Raw genomic sequence first — 21,623 nt, 5'->3', positions numbered from 1 at the left:
CAGCACGAGCTCTCCGGAGCGCTCGCAGCCAGGTTCTTCACTCACGGCGCCACTGCGAGGGTCTACGCTTACGTCCGCGGCTTCCTTCCGCCTTCGCGTCACCTGTCTAAGCATTTCCCCGGGAGCCGCGCGGGACCGGGCGGGCTCCGCGGCCCTGGGCTCCGCCCCTTGCCAGGACTGGGCCTGAGGCTGCGAGAGGGAGGTAGCTTCCGGTCTCGCGATTGGCTCTAATCCCGCGAGGAGAGAAGACGGCCGCCATCGGCCGAACGGCGGCGGTGGCGAGGGAGGGGGTGTGGCCGGGGAGCGCAGAGTCCCCTGGAGCGAGGGGGAGGGGGCGGGGTCGCGCGCAGCGGGCGTACGCATGCGCGCAAGCGGCCAGTCGGGCTGGGCTGCGAGGGGAGGGGGCGGCGGCGGCTGAGGCGGCGTCGTTATTTCCGCGGTGGGCACGGTGCGTGTCGGCGGGGGTGGCCACGGGAGAAGTAGGTAGGAGCCGCCTGTGCGGAGCCACTGAGACTCCTTCCCTCTGGTGTCCGAGGGCGCCGCCTCCCGCGCGTGTGGCGGACCTGTGGACGCCAGGTCACCCTGCGGCCCCGGCCCTCCCGCCGCGCTTCAGGTAGGAGCTGCGGGCTCCCCGTCCCCGCCGAGGCCCCAGCCCTGCCCGGTGTTACCGAGGCGACGACCTGGCACCAGCGTGCCCGCCCGCCCTCCCGCGCGGCGACAGTCCTGTCCTTGCGGACGCGCCCTGTGGGGCCGGGGCCGGGCCGAGCTGACCGGGTGGGGCGGACGTGGGGCCGCTCCCCGCCTCAGGTGCGCCCCGGGCCTGGCGGTGGGACCCCGCGGTGCGCTCCTGCACGCCGTGCCCCCCACCGGCGAGGCTGTGCGGGGGTCCTGTCCGGCCCGGGACAGGTTGGCCCAGCGAGCTCCTGGCAGGTGAGGGACTGCCTTGACTTGAGTCGTTGCCGCAAGGGGTCCTGGGCTGCGAGAGGGGACCCTAGAGAGTGACTTGGTCGTTTGTGGCCGGTGTTGAAAGTTGGAAGCTCTGGAGTTGGTTCGGTTTCGGCCAGTGGTGGGATGGTTTGTGGATTTTCTGGTTAAGTCGTGAGAAGGGAAACTCGATGAGTGGTGGGCTCTTAGTAAAGAGCAGCAGTAGTGTTAATTAATGTGAGATTTAATTGTATTAAGGTAATTTTTTCCAGTACCCTCCGCAGACTCAGAAGAGCTCTGCTTAAACACTTTAGTTAAGACTTGCATCTAATGCTAAACCCACACGCATGGTTAGCAAATACTCTTGCCCCAAAAGCTACATCCTCTGTTTTACACCAGTGTTAATTTTATAGGCGTAATGGTTATGAAAGCTTCTGTAGAAGATGATGATTCGGGATGGGAGCTCAGTATACCAGAAAAAATGGAGAAAAGCAATACAAGCTGGGTGGACATAACCCAAGATTTTGAAGAAGCTTGTCGAGGTGAGTTTGAATTTTTGGATTAGAAGTTCAGAATCTGGGAAAGGGTAAAATAAAATCTCGATTATGATTTCTAAACTATCTCAGTAAATGAAAAGAAATCAACAGGTAAGTGTGGTTTATCAAGTTTGTTAAACCACATTTACTTATTCTCTACCCTCTAATTTTAACTTTCATTTAAAGCCAGTATATATTTGATACAGCATTAAATACAGATGTTGAGGCAGTTTCTTCTATTAAAATTTTCTAACTTCAAGGAAGAGGTTAGAGAGTACATAGCGATACTTTTGAACTATTCGAAATAATTCCACATGTCAGAAATATGAATTCTTTTGTCGTGAAGAAGGTAGTAGTATTGTATCGTTGAGGTCTGAAAATGATCAGATCACGTCATTCCCTGCTTAAGATCTTCCAGTGGCTTCCTGTTGCATGTAGAATAAAAGCCAAACTCCTTCCTCATGGCCTATATGATCTGGCGCTCGCCTACCACTTAGACTTCGTTCCTGTACCACTGCCCCCCTAGGCTCACTATGTTAGTCACAAGGTCCTGCTTGTCTCATTAAACACACCCAGCTGGTTCCCCTCAGGGCTTTTGCATATTTCGTTTTCTCTCTCTTAAAAGTGCTTTGCCCCCGGTCTTCACAGAGCTGACTCTTTCCTGACCACTTAAATGTTACCTCTCCAATGAGGACTTCTCAAAACAACCCATTTAAGCAGATTGACCCCCTTATTCTCTTCTATCTGACTCCACCTCGGTTGAATCACCCTGTTTTATTTTCTTTGTAGCACTTATCCACTGTCAGAAGCCATCATTTTCAATTCTCCTGTATTGTCAGTCTCACCCACTGGAATGTAAGCTCAGTGAGTGCGGAGATCTTGTCTGTAACCCTAGCACACAGAACAATGCCTGGCACACAGTGAGTTCAGGCAAATGGTTGGAGAAATGAGCCTGTTTGTTGTTTGAGGAGAAAGAGCCTTAGGGAGAGATTGAAGATAAGAGAAAGGAACAAATGATAAGAGTGAGAGCTTGAACTTAAGAGACCATGGGACCAAGAACATGATAGAGAAATTAACTTGGGGAAAAAGAATAAGGACATACTGAGACAGGAGGAACTGAGGTTAGGGTGGTGAAGATACAGATTATTTCTTTCCTTTTTTTTTTGGTATATTTCTAAGTGGATGGGGAGGGATGATGGAGGGATTTACACCTTGATGCCTTTTATTTTCTTAGTGAACAAGAAGGTTAGGACTTCGATGATGGTGAGGTTGGAATGTTTGGAATATAACTCTTAAGGAGAGGAGTAAAGACTTGGTGCAGCTGCAGGTAGAAAGGAAGCCAGCTGAGTATAAGCAAAATGATAAATCATGTGCCTATCCTTTCACTGTTTTGAAAACGTCCAGTTAAAGGATGCCTGAGTGAGATAATGGAAAGAACATTAGACTCGAAGTTGGGTGACTGCCAATATATGTTTATCTAAGGGAAAGAGCAAGAAGTGTAAGTTACAATGTAGTTTTTGTACTCAGAGATCTTAGACTGTTAAGTGGATCATACCTAACATCTTGCGCTGATTTAAGTCGTCTGTATTAGAGGGTTGTCATTATGAACCTAAAAGGGAGAGGTTTTATGATGTATATATGGCTAGAGTTGGGCCTTAAAGGACTAGTTGAATTTCTATAAGTGAATGTGAGGGAATTATTCTAGACAAGATGAACCTTTAGAGCCATAGTTTAGTGAGAGTTTTATGTTTGAGGAACAATGAATAATTCTGCTACTTCGTGAAAAGAACCTTGAATAGGAGATATGGTTTAATCTCTGCTTCAGTGTGGATTGAGAGGGGGTGGCATTCATTTTGTTGCCAATATCAAACTATCCTACTAACTCTTCCGTAATTAGCTCTTGCACTGTCTCAGATGGCACAAATGTAAGTTATACTGCTTGAAATTAAAAGGTTGATACAGAATTAATCTTCCTTTATGTATAGATTTAGGACTAAAGGCTGTTGGCAGCTCTTGAGCTTGTGGTATTAATAATTTGTTTTCCCCTCTTGAAATAATCAGGTTTGTAACCTTAGTTATAGTTGACACTTTTGTCCTAGCAACTTTCTGAAAACTAAATTTAAAACAGATATTATTACATCCTTTTCTTTATTGCAGTGGTTTCTCCTCACACACTGTTGTGTGATGGCATTTGGCTAGACTTGGGTGATTTTTTTTTTTTTGGTACTTTAAATCAGTCTGCATACTGATGACAGTGTTCTTCATGTACATTTCTACTTACTCTTTTAGTGGCTCTTCAGAGTCCTCTGGATCGAATTCTAACTTTTGTCATTTCTTTTATTTCCTATTAGGCAGATGGCGCACATTTCCTAGAACCAGCATTGAGGCTCTTGTGTTTTTTTTCTTTTCCAAATTATTTTCTAGAGCAGTGGTACCATCACTGTTATTTTGCCTGGTAGGTAATATATCATTGTTCTAAATAAGACTTCTGAATGTTGCTTCTCTAGGAAACTTTGGCTAATTTAAACCATCTCACTTTGCTACCTGTGAAAAATCTCTGATCTTATTCCATTTGGTTGTGTATATTTGGGTGCGTTCTGAATGACAAACCCACAACTTAGGAATTTCACTTAAACATAAATGATCATAAAATATACATTGCTCCTTCTTCTGTCTACTGGATTCCCTTCTTCCACACAGTGGATAGCCAGTAATCTCTCCTAGGATGATGACCTCATCAAGTGTCTATAGCCCAGAGGTAATAGAAGGTTGGCTATCATTGCTTCTATTCTTTTTAAGCTCTAGTCTAGGAGGATATGGGCCCCTCCCCTCATCCCATTTTCTTCTCTGTTTGTTGGTTTAGCTTATTTCTTGGTCAGTCTTTATCACAGGTACCTTGCTTAAAGCCCCCTTATCCATCCAGTTTCTTCAGCTCTTGCCCAGTACTTTTGGGAAACTCCTTTTATTGCTTTCTCTTCTCTCTTTTAAAATCTGGGATGCTTAAGCTTCTTGTTTCTCTTTGTTTCTGTTGTATGTTATATCACCCAGAACATTTGTAGTTCTCAATATATATTTGCTTTAAAAATAAATGAATATTCTGAGGCCTTGTGTTTAAAAACTAGAGAATGTCTGGATCTTGGACTTCAGAAATTAGAGAACCACTACATTACATTAAATGCTGTCATTTTAGGTGATTGCCTGGAACGAGCATAATTATGAACATGAGTTTGGGCACTGAAATTGTGGCAATATTTGATTATAATGTTATCATCCAGTTGGTCTGGAATATGTTTCTGTAATCTTTTTTTTTTTTGCTGAGGAAGATTTGCCTTGAGCTAACATCTGTTGCCAGTTGTTGTCTTTTTGCTTGAGGAAGATTTACCCTGAGCTAATATCTGTGCCAGTCTTCCTCTATTTTGTATGTGGGTCGCCACCACAGCATGGCCACTGATGAGTGGTATTGGTCTGCACCCGGTAACTGAATCCGGGCTGCTGAAGTGGAGTGTGCCGAATTTAACCAGTAGGTCACAGGGCCAGCCCTGCAATGTTTTTAAAAGATTATCCTTAAACTGATTACATAGCATTTAACAATTACTATAGAAGACATATAGATTCTTTTTTTTTTTTTTTTTAAATTTTATTTATTTATTTTTTTCCCCCAAAGCCCCAGTAGATAGTTGTATGTCATAGCTGCACATCCTTCTAGTTGCTGTATGTAGGACTCGGCCTCAGCATGGCCGGAAAAGCAGTGCATTGGTGTGCGCCCGGAATCTGAACCCGGGCCACCAGCAGCGGAGCATACGCACTTAACCGCCAAGCCATGGGGCTGGCCCGAAGACATATAGATTCTTAATAAAACTTGCATGATCTCCCCTGAATCCATGAACCCCAGTTTGAGAATCGTCGTTCTAGGAATTTGCTGTTTGTTCTAATTAGCACTTTATTCTAAGAGGAAAAAGGTTGACAGAAATTGTCCTGGTGAGAGATCTGGGCAACCTGTAAAATATTTTTTAAGTGCTTTTGGTTTTGGAAATGAAAATTATATTTTCCTTCTTTCACACTAAGAATATTTTCAGCACTGGGGCATGGATGGGGTGGGCAATACTGGTAATTGTGGATCCGTTTAATCAATGGTTCTCCACCAGGGGTGATTTTGCCCCTCAAGGGACATTTGCCAATGTCTTGAGACTTGTTTGGTTGTCACAGTGAGGGGTGGTGGTGCTACTGCTGTCTAGTGGATACGTATCAAGGATGCTGCTAACCATTAGATGCACAGGATAGCCCCCACACACAAAGAAATTATTCTGCCCAAAATGTCAGGAGTGCTGCTTAGTTCACTCCATTTTTATTACTTTGAAGAATGTTCAGCTATCATTTAACCTTTCTGGACCCTGGATTCTTCAGGAAAGGATATTGAATTTCTTAACACCTCTAACAACTAGTATTAACATAGAGCAAGCAGTGGGAAGGGAATGGGACCTTTGATGCACTTTCAGGGCTCTTCTGCATTGTTGAATGTGTCTTATCAGATTTCCCCCTTAAGCTTGTATTGTGTATCCTGCTTTATGTTAGGAGCTTTGGTCAATCGAAAACGTGTCCTCAGAAGTCATCACTTTCCCCCTTTTAGCTGGTTATTTTGGTATTCATGATTCTAGGTAGCATACTTTTGTTGCTACTTATCGATTCCCTCCACTCTCAATTTTGATGTTACCTATGGACTTCCCTCCCATATAGTTATATCTACACTATGGATATGCAGATATTATTCACAGCTGAGCCAGACAGTAAAACTGTTATTACTTTTCCCTTCCTGCACAGTTCTTCTGTTTTACACAAAAAATTTTTACCCAAAATCTGTATACAGTCGTGTATCTCTTAACGACGGGGGTACATTCTGAGAAGTGTGTCGATAGGTGGTTTTGTCGCTGTGTGAACATCTTAGAGTGTTTTTACACAAACCTAGATGGTACAGCCTACTGCACAGCTAGGCTATATGGTACTAATCTTATGGGACCACTGTTGTATATGTGGTCTGTTGTTGACCGAGATGTTGTTATGCAGTACACAACTGTACTTATCTTTAATTCTACCTTAGACTCTTCACCAGTTGTCTAAATCTGCGTAAGACATTTGGACACATCAGACGTTCTGTTTTCGTCTCTGTAAAGAAATTTCTTCTTGAGCCTCTTACTTTGCTCCAGTCTGGACTTCTTGCCTTTTGTACCTAGTGTGATCCTGAGATTTTCCTTTATCATCAGCCTGGGGATTCTTTCTTTTTCATCTTGTTTTGATTGGACATCTTGATTATCCTCCTGAATAAAGTGCATAGGAAATCAATCTTTTGAGGCTCTGGATGTCTGAAAGTGTCTTTATTCTACCCTCCCACTTTATTGATAATATGTCTGGATACCTTTGAGAATTTTGAGGGCATTTCCTAGTGATTTGTTGTTCTGATACTGCTATTAAGAAGTTTGATGACATTCTGATTCCTGAGCTTTCATATGTAGCTTTTTAGGATCTTTTGTTTGTCTTGTGTCCAGAACTTTAACCGTGATTTGCCTTGTTGATGACTCTGGAGCCTTTTCACTTTGTCTGATCCTTCACTTCTGGGAAACTTTTCTTGAGTTAGTCTGTTTCCTCTTTGTTTTTTCTGTATTCTCCTATGGAGTATCTGTTTTTTGGATATTGAACCTGCTAGACTGATCCTCTGGTGTCTTTTTTCATGTCCTTTCTTGCCTGTTTTCCTTTTCTTTGTCTTTTTCCTCAATGCTATGGACTGAATGTTTGTGTCCCCCCAAATTATATTTGAAACCTAATGCCCAATGTGATGGTAAGAGGTGGTGCCTTTGGGAGATGCTTAGGTCATGAGAGTAGAGCCTACATGAATGCGCTCTTATAAGAGAGACCCCAGGGCCGGCCCCGTGGCTTAGCGGTTAAGTGCACACGCTCCGCTGCTGGCCGCCCAGGGTCGGATCCCGGGTGTGCACCGACGCACCGCTTCTCCAGCCATGCTGAGGCTGCGTCCCACATACAGCAACTAGAAGGATGTGCAACTATGACATACAACTATCTACTGGGGCTTTGGGGGAAAAATAAATAAAATTATTAAAAAAAAAAAAAACAAAAAGACCCCACAGAGCTCTGTAGTCCCTTCCGCCATGTGAGGTTACAGCAAAAAGATGGGCCTCTAGGAAGTGGGCCCACACCTGATCTGCTAGTGCCTTGATGTTGGACTTACTAGCCTCCAGAACTGTGAGAAATAAGTTTGTTGTTTATAGTCCACCCAGTTTATGGTATTTTTGTTATAGCAGCCCAAATGGGCTAAGACTCTCGACTTTATCTTCCTGAGCTTCTACTGAATTTTTCTTTTCTGCTGTAATTTTTTTTTTTTTAAAGATTTTATTTATTTATTTTCCCCCCAAAGCCCCACTAGATTGTTGTATGTCATAGCTGCACATCCTTCTAGTTGCGGCATGTGGGACGCGGCCTCAGCATGGCCGGAGAAGCGGTGCGTCAGTGCACGCCCGGGATCCGAACCCGGGCCGCCAGCAGCGGAGCACGCGCACTCAACCGCTAAGCCATGGGGCCGGTCCTGCTGTAATGTTTTTAATTAAAAAATTTTTTTTCTCTGAATGTTCCTTTTTTTTAAAATAAAATGTCCTGTCTTATCTAAGGATAATAATAGTTCTTTTGAATTTTTGTTTCCCTAGATAGTGTCTTCCCTTCAACTTGCCTTTTTTCGTTTGTTTCCTTTGGTTTCTATCTTTCATATTGGGGAATTACTTCAGATAGCTAAGAATCCTTTGTTGCCTTCTAAGGGTTGGGGAGCAAAAAGCCAATTGGAAGCTCTGAATTTTTGAGTGGGACTCACTGTCAGGTGATTTTACTTGGCTTTTGTGTTGGAGAACCTCTGATGTCAGTTATTTAGCTCTTTGCTCTTGGCAAGATCATACTCTGTAGAGAAAATTTGTCTAACCTCCTTCCTTGAGATTGAAGATTTGACTTGACTGCCTGTGATTTAACAGTTAAGTAGGGGAGGAGGTCGGGGGTGGGGGGCGTGTTTCACATGTTCCCTTAGTGCCACCACTTTCCAGTACTGTACCCTGGCCTTCAAATAACCTTATTTCCCTGGAGACTTTTTGTTTTGCCCTCTTCAAAGAAAGTCTTCAGTATTATCTTGGGTGAGGGAGGGGCAGTTACGATGCTCTGTAATTTAGGGCAGGGCTCTGGGCTGACTGACTGCTCAGTCCTCCATGCTTTAGCTTAGCTTGATCCTCACTTTCAGAGGTAAGTGATAAATCGGGTTGGTTTTTGGCTTTCTCTATTGCTGGCTTTACGATTCAGTTTTCTTGGGTTTGCTAAGAAACTGCTTGTCCTTTTGTTTCCAGGTTTTCCCTATTTTGTTGTGTTATTTTTGCACCAGTTTTTCCTTTTCTTTGGGGTTTATACTTTTCTTTAAAAAAAAAAATTCTCTAGTTTTAATGAGATTTCAGGAGGGAATTAAAAGTAGTTGCATGTATTAGATTGACCACCTTTACCCAAGAGTAAACTTTAATGGATGTGTTTAAGTATCACTATTACAATGATATTGGATTTCGGCTGTAAATCATAGATTCAGTAGGGCTTTTATAGGGACCCTAGCAGGGAACTTAACCATCATTTATAATGTTATGTGTAGAAATCTATTCAAAGATCTATAAGCCCAGTTTACAAACGATCTTCTCATTTTTAAGATGGTAAAGTGTATTTGCATTGTCACATAGTTGCATATTTTTCTCTGTTCTGTTGGATTACATTTCTTTAGGAGAATGTTCATATCCTTCAGGTGCTTAGCACTGCTACATGTCCAAACTCCAGCCACAAGTTATGATTCATTGTTCATTTCCAAGGCAAAAAGAAGGCTGTCCTCAGTAAGATGTCATGAAATTCTGTAACCTGCAAAATTAAGTTAAATTTTTTCTCACAGCAGGTCTATTCATGACTTATATGAGAGTGAGAATAAAATTAAAAGATGTTTTATTGTCAAGATCATCACAGAAATACTGACTCATCGACTCTTCCTCCTATCGATTTTTACCCTTTGCTCTGAGTAGTTTAAGCTATATACTATTGCACCTACTTAAGGCTGTAACTTAAAGTAGAAGTAACATTGTTTTTTTTGCTGAGGAAGATTCACCTTGAGCTAACATCTGTTGCCGATCTTCCTCTTTTTGCTTGAGGAAGATTCACGCTGAGCTAACATCTGTGCCAATCTTCCCCTATTTTGTATGTGTATTGCCACCACAGTGTGGCTGTTGATGAGTGATGTAGGTCGGTGCCCAGGAACCGAACCTGGGCTGCCGAAGCAGAGTGTGCCGAATTTAACCACTAGGCCATGGGGCTGGCCCCTAGAAGTAACTTTTTTTTAAACTATTGTGTTAACTTAGTTCAGTGGTTTGGTGTGGTAATCCTTGGGATTCCTAAGATGATCTCACAGGTTATATGAGGTCAAAACTATTTTCGTGGTAATATTAAGACGTTAACTAGCCTTTTTGATTCTCATTCTCTTATTAGTTTACAGTGGAATTTTCCAGAGACTACATGATGTGTAGTGATGTCATTGCTCTCACTGCTAATGAGAAATGTAAAACATTATCCTTCTCATTAAATATTTTGGGAACTGCTGCCCAGTTGGATAAGACCTAAATTACTCACATACACAAGATCATGATTCTATGTCCAGTTATTGATCATGCAGTGAGAGTGCTTATGTTATGCTCAGTGAGTAAATTTTAAGGTTTATTGCCTGTAGTTTACTAGTGAGTGATCTGATTATTGGAGTTCTAAGGGGCCTTACGAGTCATCTAGTCTAACCTTTCCTTGTACAGGTGAGGAAACCAAGGCCTAGAGTGATTGACTTGCTTCTAGGTCAGTGGAGTGTTCATTTTTAAGTTTGGTGAAGCTATTTGGTATCCATATCTACCCTAAGTATATGATAGATTATTACAGCAGTTCTCAAACTTTTTTTTTTTTTTTTTGATGAGGAAGATTGGCTCTGAGCTAACATCTGTGCCAGTTTTCCTCTAGTTTGTATGTGGGATGCCTCCATAGCATGGTTGATGAGTGGAGTAGGTCCGCGCCCAGGATCTGAACCTGTGAACCTGGGCCACTGAAGTGGAGTGCGCGGAACTTTAACCACTTGGCCACGGGGCTGGCTCCAGTTCTGAAACTTTTTGATCTCAGGACCCCATTATTCTCTTAAAAGTCACATTCTTAAAAATTATTATTTATGTGTATTATAGATGTATTGATGTTTACTGTATTAGAATTTAAAGTTGAGAAATTTAAAAAATACTTAATTCATTTGAAAATGATAATAAACCCATTGCATGTTAACATAACATTTTTTTAATGAAAAATAAATGTATTTTCCAAAACAAAAAATAGCTTAAAAGAGTGGAGTTGTTTTATACTTGTGAAAATCTCTTTAATGTCAGCATAATATAGGGCACCTGAATTCCATATCTGCTTCTGTATTCAATCTGTTGCCGCATGTTGTTTTGGTTGAAGTATATGAAGTAAATCTGGCCTCACCAAATACATAGTTGAAAAATGGAGGAACTTTTTCAGATAATTGTGGATATTCTTCTTGGATACTGTACCGAAACTTGACAGTTGGTAGTTTCTTAAGGATTAGTTGCAATGTGGAACCTGAAGCCGTGTCAATCGACTTTTCATGTTCTGTTACATTAAAATCCATTGTTCTTCCTTGAAATCTGAATGGATCTTTTATTCATGCCTAATTTTGTAATATGCATTGCCATTTGCAAAATATTGGTTTAGCGAGTTGAGCAGATCCTTCCGAATGTTGAAACACTTGCTTAATACAATAATAAAAAGCACATTTGTTAACATCACCACTAGTATTGTCACAAAAGTCTTTTTAAGTATTGGGAAACTGTCACACAGTGACAGATACATGTTTTCCAGACTGTCTAGTTTTTGCTTAAATGTACAAATTTTATCATTAGCAACATTGTCACTTGTTTTTCTTGAAGTGACAAACTCAGTTCATTTTTGAGAAAATGCCATATTCTCAGGTCTGAATAACTTTTTTTTTTTAATTTTTATTTATTTATTTTTTTGCCCCAAAGCTCCAGTAGATAGTTGTATGTCATAGTTGCACAGCCTTCTAGTTGCTGTATGTGGGACGAGGCCTCAGCATGGCCCGAGAAGCAGTGCGTTGGTGCGCACCCGGGATCCGAACCCGGGCCGCCAGCAGCCGAGCACGCACGCTTAACCGCTAAGCCACGGGGCCGGCCCCAGGTCTGAATAACTTTAGTTTGTCAATTGTTCTTTCAAGTAAAAATGGTGTTCCGTGATAACTGTGCAAGTGCTTTTCCTCGAGACGACCTCTGGTATGCAGTGGAAGTATTTATGTATACTTCCCATTTTGTCAAATAGAATATTAAAAAAACATGTACTCAAAGGTTGAGATTTAATAAGATTAGTCAGGACTGGCACCAGAGTGAAGCGAGGAAGGTACTGAACATGAGTGCCTCCTTAAATTTCGCGCCGTAGGTGGCTCGCTTGCTGTATCCTGGTCCTGGCCGTGAGATTAATAATTTTTACTGCTTCATCAAAGGCTGCTTAATTGAAATTTTAAAAATATTTTGTCTTTTTTAAGTGCAAGTGCATGGAGGTGAAGAATACACTATTTAGCTTGGAGCCACTGTCCTGGTTTGTGCTGAAGCGACAGCAGTTTTGCCCACAGTTGCTTTTTTCCTCCTCTTCACACCATTGCTTTTGCATCATCAGTGGAAGTATCAACAACAGTGAAAAAGACAAAGAACATTTTAGTATTATTATGAAAGTAGTTTTAACATCACAGATTCCTGGGTTCCCAGGTCATCTTTAGAATTGCTCTGTGTTCTATTATGCTGTATTGTAGTATTTTGATACATGCTTCTCATTGATTTACCTGTTTTGGTGCATGGAACTGTTAAAAACGTTATTTAACTTTGAGTAGCTAGGAAGATGGGTAAAGTTCTGAAAACTGCTTCTTTACACCTGCCACAGGATTTGACCATCAATATTTAAGCTACTCAAATGTTACAGTAGTGGTTCCTGCCCTACCTGCACGTTGAATCAGAAGTACTTTACAGCCGCTGCATAGCTCACATCCCTAGGATTTAAGTGGTTTGGGGTGCTGCTTGGACATTGGGATTTTCAAAAGCTCCTCAGTTGGTACTAATATGCAGCCAGAGTTGGGAACTGCTTTATAGGGGCTGAACACTTTTTTGATTAGCTGTTTACTCAAGTGTTTTCTACATTATTTAAATGTAATTTTAAAAAATAGTTTTGACACTGTTCCTGGGACAAAAAGAGATTAGATTATGATACCAAGTGGTTTAAAAGCAACCTGAGGGCTGGCCCCTTGGCTTAGCGGTTAAGTGTGTGCGCTCTGCTACTGGTGGCCCGGGTTCCAAACCCCGGGCGCACACCGATGCACCGCTTCTCCGGCCATGCTGAGGCCACGTCCCACATACAGCAACTAGAAGGATGTGCAACTATGACGTACAACTATCTACTGGGGCTTTGGGGGGGAAAAAGAAAAGGAGGAGGATTGGCAATAGATGTTAGCTCAGAGACGGTCTTCCTTGGCAAAAAGAGGAGGATTAGCATGGATGTTAGCTCAGGGCTGATCTTGCTCACAAAAAAAAAATAAATAAAATAAATAAACATATATTAAAAAAAAATAAAAGCAACTTGAGAAAGAGCAATTAGTTCTATGAAAAAGTTTACTTGGGGAAATTTACTGGTGATTTTTTTTTTAAATGAAGTTGGTAATTCTGACTGGAATATTGTGGCCCATGATGGATCACTTTTTAATTCTCAGAAGTTTAACTTATAGTTAGTGTTTAAATGTTTACTGAGTAGAAGGCATTATATTAGTAACTGAGTAGAAATAATAAAACCATTTCTTAGAAAATGAATTTTAAAGTCATGCAAGCACATTTTTCAGGTACTAATGTTTCATTTTTCTTAAAAGTTAAGTACAAATATGGTATTATTGAAAGGATTTTTCTCTTTGTTTCTTTTAGAATTAAAGTTGGGAGAATTGCTTCATGATAAGCTGTAAGTATTTGTGTCCTTTGAAATAACATAGTGTAATATTCTCATCTGTTTCTTCTCATGTGCAGTAGTATTCCTTGAAGTCTGAGTAATTTTACATTTCAAAGCTGTAAAAGTAAAACTAATTATAAATATATTTTTAACGTTGGTGAGCTGTATTAGGGCAGCTGACCCTAGTTGTGATATGAAATGGTTGTACCTGGGGAAACTGTGGCTTATGGTCCTTTCCTTGAGGATAGATGCACAGGATGTGGAATCTTGAAGAAAAGGTATCAGTTGTATGTCTTATATGATAGGCTGGTTGATGACCAGAGATAGGTGACTAAGTGGCTAGATGAAAGTAGATTGAGAATCCCTGGAAAGGTTAAAATAAAGGGAAATGCTTGATTATATCTATACTTCCATAGATAGCCTCAGTTCTCATACTTCTTTGGCCAGGCTGAATTTTCAAAGTTAGAAATGTGAAATTTTAAATTAGTAAGTGGACAAGATTGGACATTTGGGGAGGAGGAGTAGACCCTGAAATTTAGTTCTTCTCAGACTCTCGTGTGCATCAGAATCATCTGAAGGGCTTTTTAAAACACACATAGCTGGGCCCTACCCCCAGAATTCCTTATTCAGTAAGTCTGGTGTGGGACTGCAGGAGTTGCAATTCCTTATTCAGTAAGTCTGGTGTGGGACTGCAGGAGTTGCATTTCTAACAAGTTCCTAGGTGAGGTTGATGCTGCTGATCCAGGGACCACACTTTGAGAACCACTCTAGGTCATCATTTTGATGACAGGAAGGATATAATGAAACCAAACCACAAGCTAATGCAGGAAAGAATGTGGCTCCTGCCTATGGAACTGGATTTGAGAGAGGAACAGCTAGAGGGACCTAGCCCCCTTCATTTCCCCAAAGTTTTAGGCTCCACCAGGGAACATACTTGCTAGCAGTCTACCCTGACCGTCTGTTCAAGTTGTATCCTTCCAATCCATATCTCCGTTAGCTGTCTTTTCTTTTCTCCCTAGCATGTACAGTCTTCAAACATACTATGTAATTTACTTGTCTTGATTGTTTATTGTCTGTTTCCTTCCACTAGATGTAAGCTCCATAAGGCAGGCAGGTTTATTTTGCTCACTCATGTATCTCACGTGCCCTGAACAGTGTAGTAGGTGCAAGGTAGCAGGTGCAAAGTATTTGTTGAATGAATGAAATAGCTAACTTAATACTACTATAGTTTCTGTAGTAGTTTTACTAATTAGGCAAATACCTCGTTAGTCCAAAGTTTTGTGTTATTAAAAACTTCTTTTTAGTTTTTCTCATGTAAGTAATACATGGAAACTTCGTTTTTAACAAATTCACACATCAGAGATGAAGCAAAAACTTCCTATGACACCATCCTCTCCACATAATCGCTACTCTTTGCCCAGAGATAATCACTGTTATAAGTTATCAGATTGTTGTATGTACTTCTGGACCTATAAAAAATACATTTACATACATGAATAAAATCTGTAAAAATAGTTAATTATAAATGGGAATATACAGTATATGTTACTCTGCAAATCTCATTCAGTATATCTTGGAGATCTTTCTGTGTTAGTATGTATAGCTCTGCCTTGTTCATTTTAACTGTTGCTTTGTATTTTATAAAATGGCTGTACCATAATTTATTCTATGGTATCCCTATTGAGAGGCATTTAGATTGCAACATTTTTTGGTACCATGGGAAAATGGAAGACATTTAGTTTATATAAGCCTCTTTGTACATATACATGTGCAAATAATTTTTAGGATAGAAGCCTAGAAATCAAATGACTGGATTTTAATGGATTCAGCCAAATTTCCCTCAAAAAAAAGTGTGTGTCAGTTTATACTCCCACTAACAGTGTGTAAAAGTACACTAAATATTTTTTCTAAAATTTTTCTTATGGCCAAAAAAAAACACCTTCCTCATGTTGTTTTGCATTACCTGATTACATTTGAATTTGAGTAGCTTTTTGCTTTTTTACTAGTAGTTTATATTTTCTCTTCTTTGAATTGTCTGTTCATGTCCTTTGCCTATTTTTCTTTGAATTATTTGCCTTTTCTGGATATTAACTTTTTGAAAATTATCTACGTTAAAAACATTTCCCCCCAGATAATTGAGTGTTTTAACTGACTAGTTTATTATTGTATTAAATTTAAAATATTTACACAGTTGCATTTATCAACTTTTTCCTTTATAGCTTTGTAAATTATTGAAGAGTTTTTTGTTTGTTTGCTTGTTTTAGGTTTAGAACTTAAATCTGCCTTGGGTTTATCTTTTTAGATTGTGTGAGTCAAAGATTTTACTTCATCTGGATGGTTAGCCGATTGTCTCAGTAGTATTTATTGACTAATCCAGTGTTTTTCCACTACAGTCATGCATCACTTAACGACGGGGGTATGTTCTGAAAAGTGCATCGTTAGGCGATGTTGTTGTGCAAACATCATAGACTTTACTTACACTAACCTGGGTGGTCTAGCCTACTACACTTCTAGGCTATGTGGTACTAATCTTACGGGACCTCCATCGTATATGAGGTCCATCGTTGATTGAAACATTGTAATGTGGCACATGACTGTAATTTGAAATTTCACTTTTATTGTGCAAAATTCCTACAGAAATGTGGGTTTGGACTATCTTCTATTGATCTGTATGTTTTAAAATGCTTTTAATTATTATAACTTTATAGTATCTTTGATATTTGGTGAATCTATTTTTATTGAAAAAATTCTCTTCCATCTTTGCATATTTTCTCTTTTGGCTTGACAAACTCTTTGAAAAATCCCATTTGGGGTTTTTTTTTCTTTTGCTGAGGAAGATTGGCCCTGAGCTAACATCAGTGTCCATCTTCCTCTATTTTATATGTGGGACTCCGTCACAGCATGGCTTGATGAGTGGTGTGCAGATCTGCACCTGGGAGCCGAACCCAGGAACCCTGGGCCACTGAAGCAGAGCATGTAAACTTAACCACTACGCCACCAGGCCAGCCCCCCATTTGGGTTTTGATTAGCATTGCATCAAATTTATGTATGAGAGTTGTGTTCAATAATATTGTCATATGGTCGTATTGTCGGAATATCTTGAATTGAAGCATTAAGAGATTTGAGGGATTACAGGGAAGAGTTTGTCTCCTTAAAGCTGGTTTTGATGTCTTGCTGCTGCTTTTCTGAGAGAAATGATTTAGTGTAACAAGGTATATGCCTTTGTCTTTCTGGTAATCTAATGGCTTAGACTAAGCAAAATAAAAAGTCAGTAGGTTGATGGCCCATCAAACTTTCTTTTTCGTTTTTCTTCTTCCTCTCCCATTTCTTGAGGGCGTATCTTAGTTAATGATATACTTACTAATCAGTCTACAGTGCATCATAGCTATCTGCTTTTATGGCTAATAAGCCATAAGTACCAGACACGGATGTCAGGATTTCTGTATTATTTTTCATTATGTAATTGCCAAAACTTTGAGCACTGTAGACCGTAATGTGCCAGGTTATTGAACTTTCAAGATACAAAGAAAATGAAAAAATCTAAAAGTTGCATTTGATAAGGATTATTCCAAACATGAATTTCTAAATGTTAAATAGTTAGAAAAAATTATTTGGAAAAGGCAAAGTGAAATCCATTATAGATCAGTTGACCTTTTTCCTCAGAATTTCTAATGTGTAATGTTTTTGAAGGAAGCACAAAGAATATCTTTTGTTTTAATTCCTTTCTCCCCCACAGTGCATGTAAATTAATTTCAGTGACAAGTACATGGAAGAATTTTTATGTTAAAGGAAGATTATTTAATTGAAATAGAAGTGTTAGCAAGTTGGGAAGACTAAATACATAGAATACTGTAGTTATTTAAAGTACTGTAATAATTTTTATACCACTGTGGGACTCTGGGCACGCTTATTAGTTCAAAAACAATTTGTGGGGTCAAATTTTTTTATTTGCAGATTTGGTCTTTTTGAAGCCATGTCTGCCATTGAAATGATGGATCCAAAGATGGATGCTGGCATGATTGGAAACCAAGTTAATCGAAAAGTTCTCAATTTTGAACAAGCTATCAAGGTAGTTGCCACTGTGCTTTTTGTGTTTTCTTTTATTGTTTGTTATTGTGTAAGTTAAAACATTTCTGATTAATAATGAAAATCAAACTTAGTATATTAAAGTGTAATTTTCTTAGGAAAAAGCATCTCAAGTATATAACAAAAATTAGTTGTAACCTTTAATTATCTATCTCTATTGAAATCTGGAAATTGTTTAAGGTCTTCATTGAAAGCTTGTTCTAAATTTGCATGCGTGTATTTTTTTTTATTAATTTTTGAAAGCTTTTGAGTATATATTCGAATACCAGGGTAATTGGCTTAGGGATTAAATTTTTATGTATTAATATATTAAGTAAAATGCTTACGGTAGTGAATTTGAAATTTATTCAATGAGAATTGATTTAGAAATTCGTTCATAGTTGCCACAGAGTTTAATTTTACGTATTTTATGAAGAAAGATTTGTTAAGTAAATAGATATTGTAAACAAAATTTACAAATAGTATGGGTAACCAACCTAAGTGTTTAAAAATGTGTAATTTTTTCTTTGTAAGTAGTTTTGATTCATTAAAATGATTCATATTTATTAATGCTTAGAACTAATTTGAACTATGCTTTTAAAATACTTGTTGGTTTGACTTTTCATTTCTTTATAAAGGCCTTTATTCTGTTTTGAATTAAAGAGGCTTTGATTTTTCTTATTGAAGACCTAAGATATATTATTTTTAAGAATACATAGATAATTTGGCATCTTAGTTTTATCGGATGATGAGATATAGAGTTTCCTTAGAATTGCTATTCTTAAATATTTAATTTTTGAAAGCCAAAATGCTACTGTACATAGTAACCATAAATTTAAAAAAAACTTTTGCTTATATGTCATATTTCCTCTCCTTTTTAGGATGGCACCATTAAAATTAAAGACCTCACCTTGCCTGAATTGATAGGGATAATGGATACATGTTTTTGCTGTTTGGTAAGAGTTAAAATAACACTGTTGGTTAATTAAAAAACTGTAGCTTACCTGAATCTTTAAATTTACAAGTATACATACCCATGTTGAATATGAAATATATGTAGTACTATAGCCTAGTAAGCTATGTACGTAAGATTAGCAGGCCAAGTATTGCTATAGGAAACAGCATTTTATCTTCTCATCTGGGTGATTTTAGGTTCTCATTTCCTGGGTGAAAGGATATTTTCTTTCCAGTGAAGATAGTAATATAGCCATTACCCAAAGTACTCTTTTTGTTCTCAAGGTTCCCAGGGAAACAAATCTGTAATTTGAAGGTTCCTTAAATAAGCATGTAGTTGAGACAAAGAGAATTTTGAATTGGCTTTGGAGAGATTTTTTTCCTCATCTATGATAAATTGTAGTAAACTGGCCATCTTCTATGAAGAAAATTATTTAGTGATTTATATATGCTGGATAGGTTGTCTTCCCTATATAGTGTTGTTTAATTGTGGGAAAAATTCTCATTTGTACTGCCTTTTTTCTTTTTTGGGGGGGCCTACTTTCTGACCGTCCCTTTATTTTTATACTTGTTAAATCATCGTCTTTAGAAATATGTAAAATTTATTCATTTGTTCATGTAGTAAATATAGATTGTCAGTGTGTGAGGTACTTCTGTTAGGTGTTTTAAATGTATGTTTTTCACTTAGTTCTTACATCAGCTCTATTAGATACCTGGTTTCATTTTATCTTATTTGCCTAGGGTTACATTGCTAGGAAGGGGCATAGCCAGAATCCTAATCCTAATCCTAATCCTAATCCTTCCTCCAAAACTGTCTCTTTCCCTCGAAGATATCTTTATTACCCTTTAGCAGTTTCCAGTTCTAGTGGAATAGGATAAATGGAGGCAAGAGGGAGGATTTTTGCAAAGTTGAGGACCCATTCTTTGAGACTCTTGGGACTGTATCTAAGAGTTTGGCCTTTGATATAGGCAGGTGTCTGGAAAGTCTCTCTTCTGCACACTAGTAATACAGAAAATGCACCTTAATTATAGTAGTTTTCATGTGCATTTCTGATTTCATAATGCAGTAGCTTGTGTCTTGATCTGTTGCAGAATTCTTAGACTTAGTGTAAAATATAACTATATAAACTTGGGCAAAATTATTTACACTTTCTGACTGTTTCTTTATGTGTACAAGGAGAAAAATACCACCTTCCTCAAAGTATTAGGAAAAAATGAGATAAGATATTTGAAAATACCTAGCATAGCACTTGATATAATAGTTACTTAATTTTGACCGCTGTTGGTATTTACGACTTCTAGCACATGGTACCTGGCCCATGGTAGCCACTCAGTAAAATAGTGTTCAATGATTATTTTTGTGTTTTAGAAAGAACCCTCTGGTTGGGGGTATTAAGTTAGAGATGGGGAAGGCAGGAAAACCATTGCATAGTTTCTTGTAGTAATCTAGGTGAGATATGATGCTCTTGACTGGGTTGGTAGTAGTGAGGATGAAAAAGAGTTGAATGAGTGGCTAGGACCTAGTTAGTTCTAAAATTGTGAATTCCCTAGTTTATGGATTTTTATTGACTATGTGTGGAATTGATTGCTTTTGGATGCTGTGTAAGGAGACACTGTAATTTTTCATTAGTCTCCAATTATATTGCAAACTGAATTATATATAAGAATGCTTCCCATATCTGTATCTTTCAGCTGTATCTTATCATACCATAAATAAATCATATTTATGGTATATGATTCTTGGAAGACTTTAGTCAGTGAAAGTGAATTCTAACTCTTTTGTCTTCTCTGACCTTCCCTTTAATAATCTTTTAAATCTTGTGATTAATCTTACATTTATTTCGGTCTGTGACACTCTGGCCTTTGACTGTTGGATCAATTTAGACTTTGCAGACTCTGGGTGTCACCTTAAACATATACATTCTTTTATTTCTTTATAGATAACATGGTTAGAAGGCCATTCCTTGGCACAGACAGTATTTACGTGCCTTTACATTCATAATCCAGACTTTATAGAAGATCCTGCCATGAAAGCTTTTGCTCTGGGAATCTTGAAAATCTGTGACATTGCAAGGGAAAAAGTAAATAAAGCTGCTGTTTTTGAAGAGGTAAGATTTTGTAATATAAGAATTCCTGAAGCTCATTGACCACCTTATTCACTGTGATGTATTGAAATGATTATTTTTGTCAACATGTATAGTTAAAAACAATTTTTAAAAGTGGTATTATTGCTGTTTACAAATTTATTGGTGAAAATAATCCAGTTCTCTTCAAGCAAGAGCTTTCATCTTAGTATATGTTCTTGCTGTTAGTACCTTTCATTGAGTATCCATTATGTGCAGAGTAGTTTGTTCTGGATATTGTGGGGATTCATAAAGAAAATAAAAGAGATAGGCTCTGCCCTCAAGTATCTTATGAATTATTACACAGAAGTGCTTTATTTTCAGACTTTGGATAAGAGAGAGCTAAGGAAAACAAAGGTATGAAGAATATTTTAGGGTTTAAACATTTTCCTCCAGTTAGTACTAAGTACTTCACCCGAGGAAGTGTTGTGAATTTTAGAAATAGAAAGATTTTTTTTCTCCTTATCATCAAAAATAAGGTTTCAAATGCTGATAATTTTAAGGATAAATGTGATAGCATATGAAGTTATTGATAAGTAATTATTTTTGTTTAATTCTTCTTTTTGTTGAAACTGTTAATTTTTTTTTTTAACACTGTTGCTGATCCAAAATAAATATCTTGGGCTCCAACAATGGTTCAGTGTATAGTTTGTAAAACTTTTCTAAATTTATATTATATATGTGAGAATAATTAAATCTATACCTAATATGATTGTCTGTAATCGAATGTATGTGAGTTGTTCATGAAATACTGTCTACTTATTATATACTCATTGGTTATTTAGCTGTATAGTTGAATTGATATGGGTGTCATCTTATCTATTTGGGTGGAATTTTTAAAAATATTAGTTTGAGTTGTTAAGCAAGAAGAGAAATACAAATTATTTTATATACTTAACATTTTCAAAGTATACTC

General features: G+C 38.5%; 1 protein-coding gene across 4 annotated transcripts in view; it reads left to right on the top strand.

Annotated features, from left to right (window-relative positions):
- Positions 1–408: 408 nt before the first annotated feature.
- NAA35 (N-alpha-acetyltransferase 35, NatC auxiliary subunit) overlaps positions 409–21,623 on the top strand; it is a 93,617-nt gene continuing 72,402 nt past the window's right edge. The window contains exons 1-6 of one of the 4 annotated variants that reach the window (XM_058565507.1): positions 409–483; positions 1,338–1,466; positions 13,544–13,577; positions 17,520–17,634; positions 18,512–18,586; positions 20,525–20,692. In XM_058565507.1, coding sequence (XP_058421490.1) covers positions 1,343–1,466; positions 13,544–13,577; positions 17,520–17,634; positions 18,512–18,586; positions 20,525–20,692 — 516 coding nt within the window. In that variant the 5' untranslated portion in view covers positions 409–483; positions 1,338–1,342. The other 3 variants (XM_058565506.1, XM_058565505.1, XM_058565508.1) reach the window with 3 other exon arrangements.

This window comes from Diceros bicornis, chromosome 22 (genome assembly GCF_020826845.1).
Source record: "Diceros bicornis minor isolate mBicDic1 chromosome 22, mDicBic1.mat.cur, whole genome shotgun sequence".
Classification (NCBI taxonomy): Eukaryota; Metazoa; Chordata; class Mammalia; order Perissodactyla; family Rhinocerotidae; genus Diceros; species Diceros bicornis.
Note: the sequence above shows the minus strand (reverse complement) of the source record. Positions and strands in the feature narration are given on the sequence as shown.